We start from the raw sequence: 14,412 nt of genomic DNA on the forward strand, positions 1-14,412 counted from the left end.
ACCTTCATTTCATTTACGTAGTCTTTGTTTCCAGGTTCCATGAAGGGTATTTAAAATACATCTGAAAGTAAATGTTATCAAAGCTGTGATGATATATTTGTCTTCATTGTATTAATTAAGTAGTCAGGTGGTGTGGAAAAGGTGTCTGAGAGGGCCTGAAGAAGTGATCTACCATGCACAGACCTGAAGCACCCTCAGTGGTCAGCTGTTACGCCCCTCTGAGCAGATGCCTCTCTAAGCTGCTTTTTTGCAGCCTCTAGGGGGTGAGGGTTCCTCATCCTGCTCTGCTTGTCTTTCTGACAGTTTTTCTAGTGTCTAGCCTTTCTGTCTGAATGTCTTGCCTGTGTCTTTCTTGCTGTCTTGCCCTACAGGCCTATAGTGTGCATAACAGGTTATTCTCTTCCTTTCGGCAGCTGTTAACCTGACTTTCTATAGTTTTTTCTAACCTTGTTAAGGTAAAATATCTTAGTAGGTGATATGTTTTAGATCTTTGATTATTCTTATAAAACTATTCCAGTTGTCCCTTGGGTGGTAATGGAACAGGTTTCTAGCTGATCTGGAATCACTAATCTCCTCTACTGTGTAGTTTTCAGGTAAAAGTGCTCAGGCAATGTCAGATTTAGGCACGTGCAAAGCAAGCGGCAATACAGTTTCTCCTCATTTTTAACAGCCCTTTCACGCTCTTCCCCCCTCCCCCCCACCTTGCCCTGTTCCTAACATTCGCTCAAAAAATGAATGTGAGACAGAACACGTCCCTGGGTGCCACCTGACAAATGCTGCCAGCAAAATCTATCATCAGCTACTGAAACAGAAGGTAAATTTGAACCTGTACTCCAGATCCCAGGTCCCAGCTTGGAAAAGACTTCCCATATGTCTATGTATTTTATAATATACTTGAAAGATCTTTGTTTCATGGCCTCCTGCTCTGATTAATGTTGCCGTATTTTTTTCTGATAACAGTATACTACTATCTGAGCATCACAGCAACAAGATCTGTCAACCGCAAAATGCTAGCAGAGAGCTGAAGTTTAAAATAATCAGGTTGAATAAAGAAGAGATGTTTGAGCTGATTCTGATTAATTGAGAAAGGACAGTTACTACACCAGCCCCTAAAGACTAAAGATGAGACTCATTTAGTGAGACTTCCCGTTATGCTGGAATTAGACTAGAAGAGAGCATACCCTTACCTTTTCTTTGTCTCTTTAACACGATTTTTAAAGTGAAATTGGAATACGTTAGATTCTTGCATTGTGACAGTTTTTCTCACAGTATAACTGCTCTAAGAGTTGATATGGATTCTGCTTACTGGGCTAGTATGTGCCGCTATAATCAACGATGTATTTCCAGATTAAGACTTATAAATTGGCTTCAAACATAGGTATTAAATATTACCAAACAGTGTATATTTTTGAGTGCATATATTTTGATAAATAGAGAAATTGGGGTAAAATTATTATTTTTAAAAAATAAAATATTTAAATTATTTCATTTTAATCATTATTTTAGGGAAGGCCAGGGCGGAAAGGTTATGTAGGTGACCCTGGACCGGAAGGCTTAAAGGCAAGTGATGGTTTTATTTATGAAATAAAATGTATTTGAAGTATCAATTGTGTACATACATACATGTGCCAGTGAAAAGAGACTCATGCACATGCGGAAGCATGCACACGTAATACGAACATATGTCATACTGGTGATTCTGCTTACTTAGAGAAGCCTTGTTTGGAAAAGGAAAAACTCTATGCAGAGCTATGAGATGGGGATGTGTGAACAAAGACAGCACACACTAAAAGGAGAGCTGGCTATCTGGGGATGTGAGGGCAGCACGGGCTGGAGCTGGGGGTGGTGATGGAGAAAAGGCTGTTCTTGCACTAGTGGGATTGCATGGGGGCATGGGGTGCAGCCCTTGTGGCTGCCAATTTTCTCAGTGCTGGGTTGCAATCTGAGCAAACAGTCCCCATACCACTATTTGTCAGGGCACAGGGATTGTAGCTGTTAATACTGCATATAAACCCAGCTTTCGCTAGTAAAATGCGTAGTGAAATGCCCTGGAATAACATGGCTCGTAGCATGTTAAGAAGAGCAGACTTTGTTTATCTATACTTAACAAGAGTTTCAAGCATAGCATTCAAAAATCTTTTCCAAGATTTTTGGAAAAGAAAATAGTTTGTTAAAATGTCATTCAAAATTTTTGGAAAAGAAAATAGTTTGTTAAAATGTCATTCAAAATGTTTGTTTAAAGTATTCTTTACAAAACCATCATCAATATGGAGTAAGGCCATTTTGAAATAAAGAGGTAAATAGAGATAAATACTTGAATGATTTCTATTAGTTTTCCCAGTATAACATTTGCTGGCAAAATTGAAGATGATCATAATGTGTACAGGTAACTTACTTTTGAAGCAATTGTGAAATAATCAAGATAATTGTATTTGCTAAAAGGAAGATTGAAATGAGAAATACATCATTTATTTGTAGTATTTGCTGACCTAATGCATTTAGTAAGCCCTTAATAAATAGCTTTCATTTCTGTGGGCAAGTCTGTCATAAACAGAGGAATTAAAGCAGTACTTACTTCTCATTACACAATCAAAATTAGCTATGGACAAAATTCATTTTTTGTTGGTTGCATAATTTTACTTTTGGAAGTTTTAATTGGCTGCTGCAATTTAGAAAATAAAGACGCTCTTAGGAAAATAGAGAAATTTAATATGCACATATGAAAGAAATTACATTTTTAATCAACCACATCTGTTTTCTCCATTTAATAGGGAGAACAAGGAGACCAAGGAAACCTTGGAAAAATTGGTGAAGCAGTAAGCTTGAATTCTCTTTCTAGTTTTATTTTTTAATCTTGTGCTCATTTGAATGCTAATTGTTGCAGTAGCTTTTGGGGGAGGTTTGCCTTTCTTTGAAGCTGTAGTGTCGATTATACCTTTGTGATCTTTCAGAATCATACTATGTTAAGAAATTTACCGGTTTAAGTACCTTCCAGAATTAATTTTTTTTCCTACTGTAAATATTACAGGTTTTTATAAGTATCTTCCAAATAATGTTCAAGTAAATGAACAACTGATCCTTCTTCAGTGAAATGTTTTGAGAGGTTATATTTACCCTGATATGTGTTTTGCAGATTTGTTCTGTCTGCCCTCCATAAAATCACAGAGCTCAAGGTGACCTTCAGATGGCATGTAGTCCATCCTCTTCTTCCTAGGCAGGATCGGTTATCCTTATATCACTTGTGACAGATATTTGGCTAGCCAGTTCTTAAAAAGCTCCAAGAACAAAGGCTCCATGATCTGCCCAGGCAGCCCAGAGCTATCTTCTTTTTTAAGTCTGATGCACCAATATTTTAATTCTGTTCCCTTTAATGCTCTTACGTTTTCCGGTATTATCCATCTTCTGTCTTTGGCTGATATGCCTGTCATCGCTGCCTGAGATGCCAAAAGAGTTATCACTTTTCTGTAATAGCTTTTCCAGGTCAAATACTATTTAATATCTGCATGGAAAAATACAGATGAAAGCTATGCACAAGCTGGGAAGATTCAACAGCGGGAGTCTGGAGCATAACGTTTGGCTATTTACAGCCCAGTAAGATGGGGAATGTACTAAAATGTAAAAATGCAACATTGTCAGTTGATCAGCAGTCATCTTGTCCAGTATTTGTCCGTTCACACTGCTGACTCTTTATAGCCCATTTCTGCAGAAATATTTTTGGTTGCTTATCCCATGTGATAACCGAGTAGATTAAATTTATAAAATGTTCACTGTGCCTATAAGCTTAAAATGAAATATACATTTTAATTTTAGATCAGGGATGTGACTAAGATTGCACTTTAGTCATTGTTCCTTAACTGACCCCTATGACTAAAAGTGTTTATCTGGCTACAGCATAAGCCCCGTTGACAGGGGAAGGTGGGCAGGTTCAGTAGCGCTGCTTGGCTAAGCAGAACTCAGATCTGAGAGGACCTAGCAGCTATCCTTTTCTGCAAGGTTGTCAGTTGCTGCAGGACCAGCAGATCTAATTGCAAAGGGATTGGTTAAGGTAGGGAGAAGTAAGGGACAGCAGGCAGAGCACATTTACCATGCTGAAGAGACAAAAGTGTTCTTGGAAGTCGTGCCGAAGGAAATAATCACTTCAGCTACTGAGAAAATTGCCCTTGCATATGGGGTGAGGAAAATTTCAGTTTGCTGGCATGTGCAACTGTATTTCACATGTTTAGATCAGTGGTAGATGGCAAGTCTTTGAAACCATATTGCTTCAAGCACCTCGTACAAATTACCTGTGTTATTAAAAAGTCAATCCCAGTGCATTGATGTCTCAAATGATTAATTGCTTGATTTTGTGGCATAAAACCAAACTCATCTGAACAGTTGCCAGTCAAGGCTGTATTGCTTTTTGGTAATACTAGTGTTTGCCTACACAGAGGCACACTGAGTAACTAAGTGTAAGTTAATTCTAATTTCTCCTTACCAGCTCCTTTACAGAAATTCAGCTCTTGTTCATAGGCTTTTGAATTAGAAGTCACTGACATTTATTGGCATATTGGGGCAGAGTACAAATGCATAACTGTCAGATGCAGCACGTACAACTGGTGTCAAAAGGGCAAACTAAAATAAGCAGAGATCATGAACACAAATCCTAGAAAAATAATCTTGTCGCTGCTTCAAAGACCTGGAAAAGTTACATGTCAGCAAATTTGCCCCGTTGCAAATACTTTTTAAAAACAGCAGTAGAGAAACCAAACTACAATGAGAAGTGCAAGGAAAAGGGGAAAAAAATTGAAAAGAATAGAAAGCCAGGGCCCAGCAAAGAGTAAAAATGGTATTCAGCCTGCCAATGGCCGCTCCACAACAGGCTGAAAAAGGTCAGCATCTCATACTGCGGGAACACAAGAAAACCCAGTAGTCATGCCATGTGCGTGGAAGGAGTTGAGCTGCTTTTGAGAAGCATTCTCGTAAAGCAATTACCACATCTCCTGTAGAGGTAAAATGTACCTGGATTGGGCCCCAGGGATGCTTAATTTATGGAGAATGGAAGTTGCAATTCCTTTTGCTTGAAGAGAAGATCGATAGAAGGAATTCTTTGAACTATCATTAGAAGTCTGGACTCTGGGAATACACAAACAAGAACTGGAAGCTGTGGGCCTACAGGAAAGTTGGTGAAGGCATGGGGTCAGTATTGCCAAGGGCTTCAGAGGAAGGAACTGGTTAAGCTGCTCTCAGAAATCTGCTGTTGGAGCTTAACATGTGTTCTATGAAGAACTGATGTCATAGTAATGACAACGCTTTGGGGGTCTATATAGTATTTCCTGGTAAGGAAATTCATCCTAGATGAACTGATGTCTTGTCGTTGCTGCTAGTTCCTTCTCTCAAGAAGCATGGAGAAACAGGTTGTCAGACCTGGAGGTTAGTTTTTTCAAGCTGTGTGTTGCCCATTTCTCTCAAAGGACATTTTTGCTGATAAATGCTCTTCATCAGCTAGTTTATGCCATGCTACTCCATAGCAGCAAACCCTTTATGGTTTCACAGGTTAGGATTAACACCTTAAATAAGTTGACACTCCCTATACCATTGAGAACAGTGAAGCAGAAGAATAATCTGCTCTGTGTGAAATTTGCTGCCCAAGGTAAAACAAGTCACTAGTTAGATGCATAAATGTAAATAACCTTTATGCAAATTCAGTTTAGCTGAGATATGACTCTCTGGGTAGTATCTACCATCAGAAGAGAACTTGTTTCCTTTTCACAGATAACGAAAAGCCTCCACTGCTAACTTGGCCTTCAGAAACAAGAGAATTTATGTATTGCCATTTATTCTGGTTATCCCTCAAAAAGTGAAAATAATCCAGACTTGGATGGATATTGTATCATCCAATTCACTTTGTGTTCACATCAGGCTGCTTATAGTCTGTGGGCTGTGCGATATGGAGTGCCCTATTCAGGGAGTGAGCCAAGCCCTGACTGCCTCTGGAGACCTCACTGCAGGCTGCCTATTTAACATGGTTGTTGAAAAGTTGCACATATGAATGGAACATTTCCAGATCTAGTAGAACCTCAGAAGAAGGGACAAGAGAGTATCCAAACCCTCCACTCTTTCCCCTCACGGAGGGAGGAATTGCCAGGGGGGTCAGATGCTGCCTGTATAGTAGTTAATTGGCAATTGGGCTGTCTTTTCACCTCCAGCTCTCTGGCTTTACATCCAGACTTACTGACATGCCCAAAAGATATTGCAGCACTAAAACATGAGAAAAAATGCTTAGAGGCTATTTTAGAAATACTCAAGGATAGATTTTTCTGCATGTATATTCAACTGTATTCAATAATGGTATAGGTATCAGCATACATCTGGTCTTCTCGCTTTTTGTCCCTTTCACTGTCTAGCTGAATTTAACTTATGTATTTTGTGTACTCTAGTGGTTTGAGAAGAAAAATTTAGAGGAATGGGATCTGCATGTGGCACCTGGAGATTGCCTGGAGGCTCCTTATATGCTAGCTTCCTTTAAATGCAGATGCTTCTCTCCCTAACATCGCCAGACAGAATCACCCCACCTCTACACTAGCGTTACTAGAAGTAAAATTTAACCCATTTATCTCTTTTCTAAAACTGCTGTAAATTAAACAATGGCATCTACAGTTTTTTACCTTTCAAATGTTCAGCTAATTGCAGTTTGGAGTCTCTTTCAAATTCAAATCGGCTGTGAGGTGCAAACTTGCATCTCTGCTTTCGCTCACCTCCTCCTCTTGCAGTAATGGAGCAGACACTTTCACTCAGATTATCGCCTTTGGTTGACTACCAAGTAACTTTCTCAACAGACAGAAAATGCCAGCAAAACAGGTGGCCAGATCTCAGTGTAAAAAAGAGGAAAATGGCATCTACCTTTCAGATCTCATGCTTCCCAACGTAATCCTGGGCAAAACATCTACAGAGCTTACGTTCACTGTGTAATATTTTTAGTACTGTAGTTTTAACACAGGAAATTCCTCCTGGAGGTGGAACACGAGCTTGAATAATAAGAAAGGACCACACAAGTAAAAGCTAGGAGCGCCAAGTGGCAGAAGTACAGCAGTTTGCACAACAGTCGGCCAACAGCTGCTTAGATGACAAGGTCCGACACAGTGCCCTTTTCTAGTCTGCTCTTGCATTTTGCTAATTCAGACTGAAGTGCCATTAGGGAGCAAATGTAGTATTGGTCTTTAGGAGATTTGAAAGGACTCAGTTTAGTAATCGGTGGTATCAATTTTCCTTATATTCTTTATTCGGCCTTTCAAATAACCCAAATTACTAGAGTTTCTCATTTTTCTGAGAAAATACATCCTCCAAAATAGTGCCTGTTCCATCCTATTCCCCAAAGATGAAAGGTGAAAATTCTTTTTAAACAATTACAATGAAAAAAAGCTAAAATTTTGTATTCCCATGGTTCAGTCAGTTTGTACTAAGGGCTTACATGGCTTTAACAACGGAGACCTTTGGCCTGGGACAACGCTGCATTAAAACTAGACTCTAATTAGCTGACAATTTCAGAACTGTATTCCTAGTTTCTTTGTTGATTTGTTTTGTTCATCATCTTCCCCAGTGCGCTGGAGACCAGGCTTTCTTTAAAACTTCAGGTCGCTCTTACCTTTAAATGCAGGATATTAACAGCTGCTCCGTTCAGTTTGCACCAGATAATGAAGCAGCAGTAAACAGATACTTTACACAATGGCTCTATTGGAAAGTCTGTGGTTTCAAAAGCCTGCCTGTGGTTCGGCAGCATACTAATTTCATTCAGATCAAGACCACAGCTCCAAGAAAGCAATACAAACTCACTCAGAAATCTACGACCAGGAGATTTGGAGAGCAGGTATCATCTGTCGGTGATGCCTCCTTTCTGATAGATCAGTTCTCTTCTGTTCTCCTGCAGCTGATATGAAGGTGGATTAACAGCCGTTGTAAACCCTGCTCCCTTGCTAATTTGTGTCCAGCCCTAATCTGGGTCAAATCTGGTAGAAGTGTGCTTGTACAGATCCAGCATTAGTACCTATGGTACCAGGGTCCAGATGGGTTGGCTTTAAAAATACTTGTATTTAAATATACTTGTAAGTTCCATTATGTGTGGCTAGCAAAGCTGAGCTTAGTCTAAAATTTATTTTTTTAAACTTCATTTTATTAATATTATGAGTTATGAACATATTTTTCTATGCATAAGCAGAGTATGAAGTAGAAGCTGACTGTTACAGCATGCACTTTTCTTTGTCCTCTTCTCCCTCACCCTTGGTTTTTGCAGTTGTCTTAGTAACATAGGTAGTTTGAGTTGAACTTTCAGGGCTCCTTAAGTAAATTTTAATCTGTTGAAATCAAATCGAAATGTAGGCTCATTTTGGTTTTTTGAATACAACACTAAAATATATGAAGCCCTCCAGAAAGGCTGATGTTGGTAGACTCCTAAGAAATGTTTAAGTGGGAATTTTTATGAGCAGGTAGAGATTATGACATTGCTGCATGTTGGATCTGGATACATGTAGAATGCACTGACTCAGGGTAAATTTTAGTGGCAATGAATTGAAAATAACTTAAAAATCATGGAAAAATGTTAATGTGGCAAGATAGTGTTTTAAATTTACCTGTAGCACCTTATTAAAAAAATGGTGAATGGAAATATTTGGAAATGCTGAATTCTAAATAAAATAATGTTGCATTGGAAAATTTTCTGTTAACGTAGAAGAATGTGTTAGTGTACAGCCTGACAGGTAACTGCTTCCACAGGAATTTTTGGAAGCAGCCGAGTATTCATTCCTCACTCCCAAGCTTTTTCGTGGACTACTCCATACTTGGGTTTACATTAAATATGCAGCGTGTTTTGAATTATCCAACTACAATCAAATTTCTAACATGGAGCATATGCCCTAGTAAGATATCTTGTCTTTTAGGCATATGTTAGATGCTAGATTTGATCTCTGATTCATTTTCCATGCAAATGCTTCTGTCAAAAAGGTTTTTAAAATGTTATCATTGCTGGAGAGTTTTACACAAAACCCTGCAAATGAAAGTTTATGAATTTGTTTTTAATAAGGTTTAGAGCCATGCCCATTTTTAAACATTTTAGTTACTTTACTTTTCTGTTGCCTAATGCATTCTATTTGGTTTTTTGGAATCCCCTAATATTCCCCAAAGTATTAAAGGGATACTGGAAGACACTGATTTAAACCTGCTTTGGATTTTATTCATCCTCTTATGTAAGAAGGAGAGAGGGTTGAAAAACTTCATTACAGACTTGGTCGCTGGCCTCTCTAATAGGCTAATTGAAATCCGACATTTGAGGAGCCACATCAACTTTAAGAAAGTCTATAAGGAAAACAGCGCTTTATAGTGGATATATTGAAGGAACAAGATGTTTTGCTTTCTGATTGCACCACTTCTTCACTATGTGTTACTAATTCTTTCAAAAACCAAAATTTCATTCTTCAGTAAGCTTTCTTCTCTCTTGGTTCTGTTGGTGCGTGCTCTAGGTTTATCTCAGTCTCAGACACTTGCCCTGTATTTGGAATGGAGGGGTAAGAAAGGGTTTAACCTGTCATGAACTCCGTTCCCCTTAATTCCTCCTGAAGTCCTTATTGCCTTTGCCATTTCTGGCTTCAGTTCTTCCTGCCCTCCTGACTCCTTGTTTACTTTCCGTACATATCCACTTCCACTCTGCAGAGATTTTTATTCCTCTTTTGGTCCAGCTCAAAATCCACTTTCTTCTTTTGTGTTTCTACTGTAAATTTTCTCAACTTAACTGCTTTCTTCTGAGGAACAGCTAGTGTCTAGGAAACTTTCTACTTAATAGCCAACATTTTTCCTTGGTCTGGAATGCAAGGCATTGTAAACTAGACCTATAATGTGCTGGGTAATACAAGAGCATTTACTCCATCACTGCTTCCTAGTCATTCCTTCTCTTTGAGATCAAACCAGAGCATCTTATTCAGAAAGGCAATACTTTTGAATCAAAAAAGGGGTTTGATCAGGACCTATACACTAAATGTGTAGCTGCTGGTACAAGGCACAGTTACACTTCTTGCTAATCAGCATCTTCAGTCCTCTACACAGTGTGGCGTAGTCTGGGAGCTCAGTGCTGCCTCTGTAGAAGGAGAATAGGCCTGAGTTACCTCTTGGCTCTGATTACATCTTCTATCTTTTCTGCAATAAGAATCAAAGTCATTAGTTTTTAGCCTTTTGAAATCTTACCTCCCACACCTCTTATCTCGATGAATAAGAATACAGGGTAATTCTTTGTCTCACAGCTTTCTGCCTAGCACTGAGGCCCAGTGTTGGCCACGAGTCACGCTGACAGTGATGGTAGCTGTCATACTCATTAGAAACTTCGTCACAAAGTCCCGTCATTCCTGCTATTGACCTCTGGGCATCAACTTCTTTCTAGTATCTCCAGAACCAATCTTTGACTGCTGCCAGGAGACGTCTCAGTACAGACACGTAATACACAGGTTCTGATGCATAATACATCAGTCCATCAGCCATTGAGATGCATATTTATCTCTTTGGCCCTTTCTAAAAAGTAGGCCGCGAAAGTATTGTCAGCCTCAAAGGTAGCTATCTCAAATAGCTCTTTACTTATAAAAACAAAGAAGGAGCAAGGAAATTCTCGGTTGACCTATACAGCCAACTGTATCTGGATAGGCTGCTGGCAAGTCAGTGTTTCTCTTTGTTCCTATCCAAAAGGAATACCAGCCCAGAAACTTTTTACAGTGTTTTCATCTTGTAGCCTTAATATCGTCTCTGTGCTTGTCCCCCTGCTATCAGGGTCTAAAGGAAGATGAAGTATGTGGCCATATTGGAGCTTATAAATCTTTCCTGGGCCACACCAAGTTGTCTCCCATGCAGATTTCATCTATCCACACAATTGCTAGCTGTGCTCTCCTATCTGCCGCGTATCTACCCCTAAAATTTAAAGTAAGTTCTCCCATCACATTCAGACTTGGAAAACTGGGAGTTGAGCAGTGCAGAAATAGTTCAATTTAGGTCAAAGAAATTCTGATATCTGTCACAAAGAGATAAAATTGATCCACAGATCAGTTCCAGTCTAAGATTTCTGCATCAGCTACTCCATGCCCTAACCAATTAAGAATATATTTAGGGCTAGATCAGACTCTGAATTTCAGATGACAAACTTAATTTAGTTCTTTCTAATTTAGCAGCAGGACAGACTCTTCCTTTTTCTTCCTCATAATATGGAATCTAGCAGCAAGTTATTGGAATTCTTTGTCTAGTTTCATCTCATGACCTCCTTCCATCCCTCTTCCACTGGAGTCCCTGTACACTGTTGGGGCACAAACGTAATTCCTCCAGCCGCTGCTAGAGAAAAATGGAAACCAGTTAGTTGGATCTTAATGAGCTGTTGTAAAGTTTCCAGGGTAGCAACAGTATTAGCTCTTCTTTGTTTCCAATTGTTAAAAGCCCTCTCCTTGTCACACCCATTTCAGAGTCCTCTTCCCTCTATTATTTATGTTTCTGTTGACATTATAATGGTGACCAGAGTTTGCCATAAACTTTAATTGCTCTTTTGCCTCTACATTTGAGGATATTGCTCCTAATAGTGCCACATGTGTGCCACTTTTATGAATATTTGCAATTAAAATATCCTGCCCAGCAGATAATGTTTGTCATCACTATTTGATGTATTGATCATCATATACCTTAGGTTCATCAATCACTCTTCTCCTTGCTTGCTTTCTAGTCCTGAACTGTTTAACTGTGTCTCTTTTTCTTCTTTCTTTCTGTATTAGCTCCCTGATTATTTTTTTTGTTATTTTTCACATCCGCTGCTGCCCGATTTGTTCCCTTCCCTCCATCTCCTTTTGCTTTCTCCATGCGCTTCTTGTTTGGCTGTATTCTGTCTGTTATACTTGGGTTTTTTTTTTTTTTTTTTTAACTCTTTCTAGTTTTCCTTTCTCCCCCCATCCCCTCCATTCTCTTTCCTCTTTTCCTCTTTTGTTTTCTTTATTTTTCTACTTTGGCTTTTATTCTTTCCGTTTTCTAGTTTCTTCTCTCAAGCTCACAAAATCAATGGAAAACATCCTAATTCCACGATGTCTGAGGCTCAAGTGCTTTGTGATAACCACACTGACTCTCCTCTAACTTTTCTCTCTGCTTTCAATTGTGCAACAGTGCAACAGGAATGGTCTGTTATACCCATACCTCTTTTCCTGTTGGGCAGGTCAGGAAAAGTCTCACAGTTCTAAGATTTGCAGAGCACTTTTAAGCATGGGATAACTCTCGTGGCATAGCGTTTACCATTGCCATATGTTTAAACTGAGATTTCCAGAATAACAATCATAAAGCTTTAGTGACTTTGCTGTTAGATTAAAGTGCTTGAGGATGTGCTGCATTGAAATTACACAGGTAAAAAATTTAAAAAAATCATTTGTTCAAAAGCAGAAATCTCAGAATGAATTGTTGTTTTTCTGCTATGAAATGATTTCCATGGAATAAACTACTAATAGACTCATAAAAGAGATAGTAATGCTTTAAAAATCTCATTCAAGTGCCAGTTTAGGGCTGGTTAAACTAGTACATTTCTACTTATTTAGAGACAAAAACATCAACTCGTGAATATTTGCACAGTGCTTTTCAACACATTACAGACATGATACAGTTGTGGTACATGCTGTTACTAGGAGTTTCCATACTTCTGCCATCTTTCATGAGAAGTCATGCAATGTACTGTGGGCACCTGTTGCCTTTTCTTCAAGCTCCAAATTAAAACAAAAAACAAAACTCTTATTAGTATACTCTGAGTCTAGATCTAGTGGGAAAATTGAGAACGTTTCCCACAATATTCATTTTGTAGGTTGTGCCAGCTCCCTATCCTCATTTTCTTGCAATGTGATGATAACCAGATGTGCCCTTATGAAGTTATGATGTGTTCAGAATTCAGACTTACTTAAGAGCAAAGCTGATCCTTGCAGTTCCTTGCAGTTTTTTCCATTCGGAATTGCTGCATGTAATTTCCCAGGGTGCAGCTGAGATGATTTCCTGAGCTTGTTCTATACTTTGTCATACAGTGACCACCTGGAAAAACTTTATTAAGATGTTTCAATAGGAAATGCTTCTAAACATATCAATCTTTGTGTATGCTAAGAGCAGTAGTTTTGAAGTAACTGAGGCCACAGAGCCCCCAACTACCATTCAAAACTGCTAGTATTGAGGGAAAACTGCTATATGAGAGTGCCCTTCACTCTCACTGAGTCCATTGAAAAACTACCCCAAGCATTCTTCTTGACACTTTGTGAGTTTTAAACCCCCAAATTCCCTTAGGTCTTGTGATGTCTGTCTGTTTTTTTAGATATTTTATCTGGCTAGGTATCTGTGTGAACCCTGACCCTGAGACCCCACCTCCACAGTGGTGTCTCTCATAAGACCATTTAAACAGTCAACCCACTTGACCTGCAGTTTTCAAGTTAATCCAGTTCACGTGCGTTTTTCTTTGCCATCACATTCATCATGTAGCGTGTGATACGTTCTGTGGAAAAGATCACAACTGGAATAAGATTAGACTAAGTGACCAAACAGCCAACTTACCTGACAAACCCATTCAGTCTGCTAAAGATGAGCAAAAATGGTAAGCGCTAGGACAGATCCTTTAGCATTTGTACCAGCAGGGAACATCAACACCGTAGTCAGCAGTTTTGCTTTAGGCAAGCACTGGAAAACAGGCATTTTTTCCTTGAGTTATACATCTAGGCTCCATTTCAGAAAGGTACCTGAAGAGCCTCCCTCCCTCGCTCTAAGCCTGTCCGTAGTTCAAGTGAAGACAATGTCACTTGCTAAGCGCTTTCTTAGCTTACTTAGAAGGAAGGCTGCTGTTTCATATTTTTCTGAATTAGGGCCTTGCACTATAATTTTTTTTACAGTTACTTTGATATTAACAGGGATATTACAGGTACTGGGAATAACACTTTGAAAAGTACTTTCCCTTGCGCTTCCTATACCGTGTGGTGGTACTTGTATCCGGTAGAAATTGTTGGAGAGCCTCAAGAGAGTGTTGTTTTATTTATTTTTAAAAGAGCTAAAAGACTCTGATCCCCTGGCCTCAAAGGTGTTTGGGGCTACAACACTTCAAGGGAAAACTCTTACAACAGCTGATCCAATATCATTCTTGTTTTGACTGGCTTTTACTTTTTTCTAGTGAATTTACCCTACTTGAAGTTTGTGGTTGGACTGAAGCACTGGCAGAACAGTTTAATTGTATGTTTGTGAAGTTTTTAGCACTGCAGGACTCAGCTGAGTGGCAGACACTAGGCGTAGCATAATGGTCACATTAATGAAAATTTTTTTTTTTTAAAGCTGTAACCTTTTACTGTCTGTGTATCTAGGTGCAGTGATCTTCACGGCCAGACTGTAAGCTGGGTTAGTTTGTGCAGCCCTGCCTTTCGC

The 14,412-nt window shown here is 39.1% G+C and overlaps 1 protein-coding gene across 1 annotated transcript in view; it reads left to right on the forward strand.

The window, feature by feature from the left end:
- Positions 1 to 14,412, forward strand: part of COL24A1 (collagen type XXIV alpha 1 chain) — a 154,482-nt gene that overhangs the window by 81,003 nt on the left and 59,067 nt on the right. The window contains exons 23-24 of the mRNA XM_068952617.1: positions 1,507 to 1,560; positions 2,772 to 2,816. Coding sequence (XP_068808718.1) covers positions 1,507 to 1,560; positions 2,772 to 2,816 — 99 coding nt within the window. The remainder of the gene's footprint in view (positions 1 to 1,506; positions 1,561 to 2,771; positions 2,817 to 14,412) is intronic.

The sequence above is a fragment of the Struthio camelus genome, chromosome 8 (assembly GCF_040807025.1).
Source record: "Struthio camelus isolate bStrCam1 chromosome 8, bStrCam1.hap1, whole genome shotgun sequence".
Taxonomy (NCBI): Eukaryota; Metazoa; Chordata; class Aves; order Struthioniformes; family Struthionidae; genus Struthio; species Struthio camelus.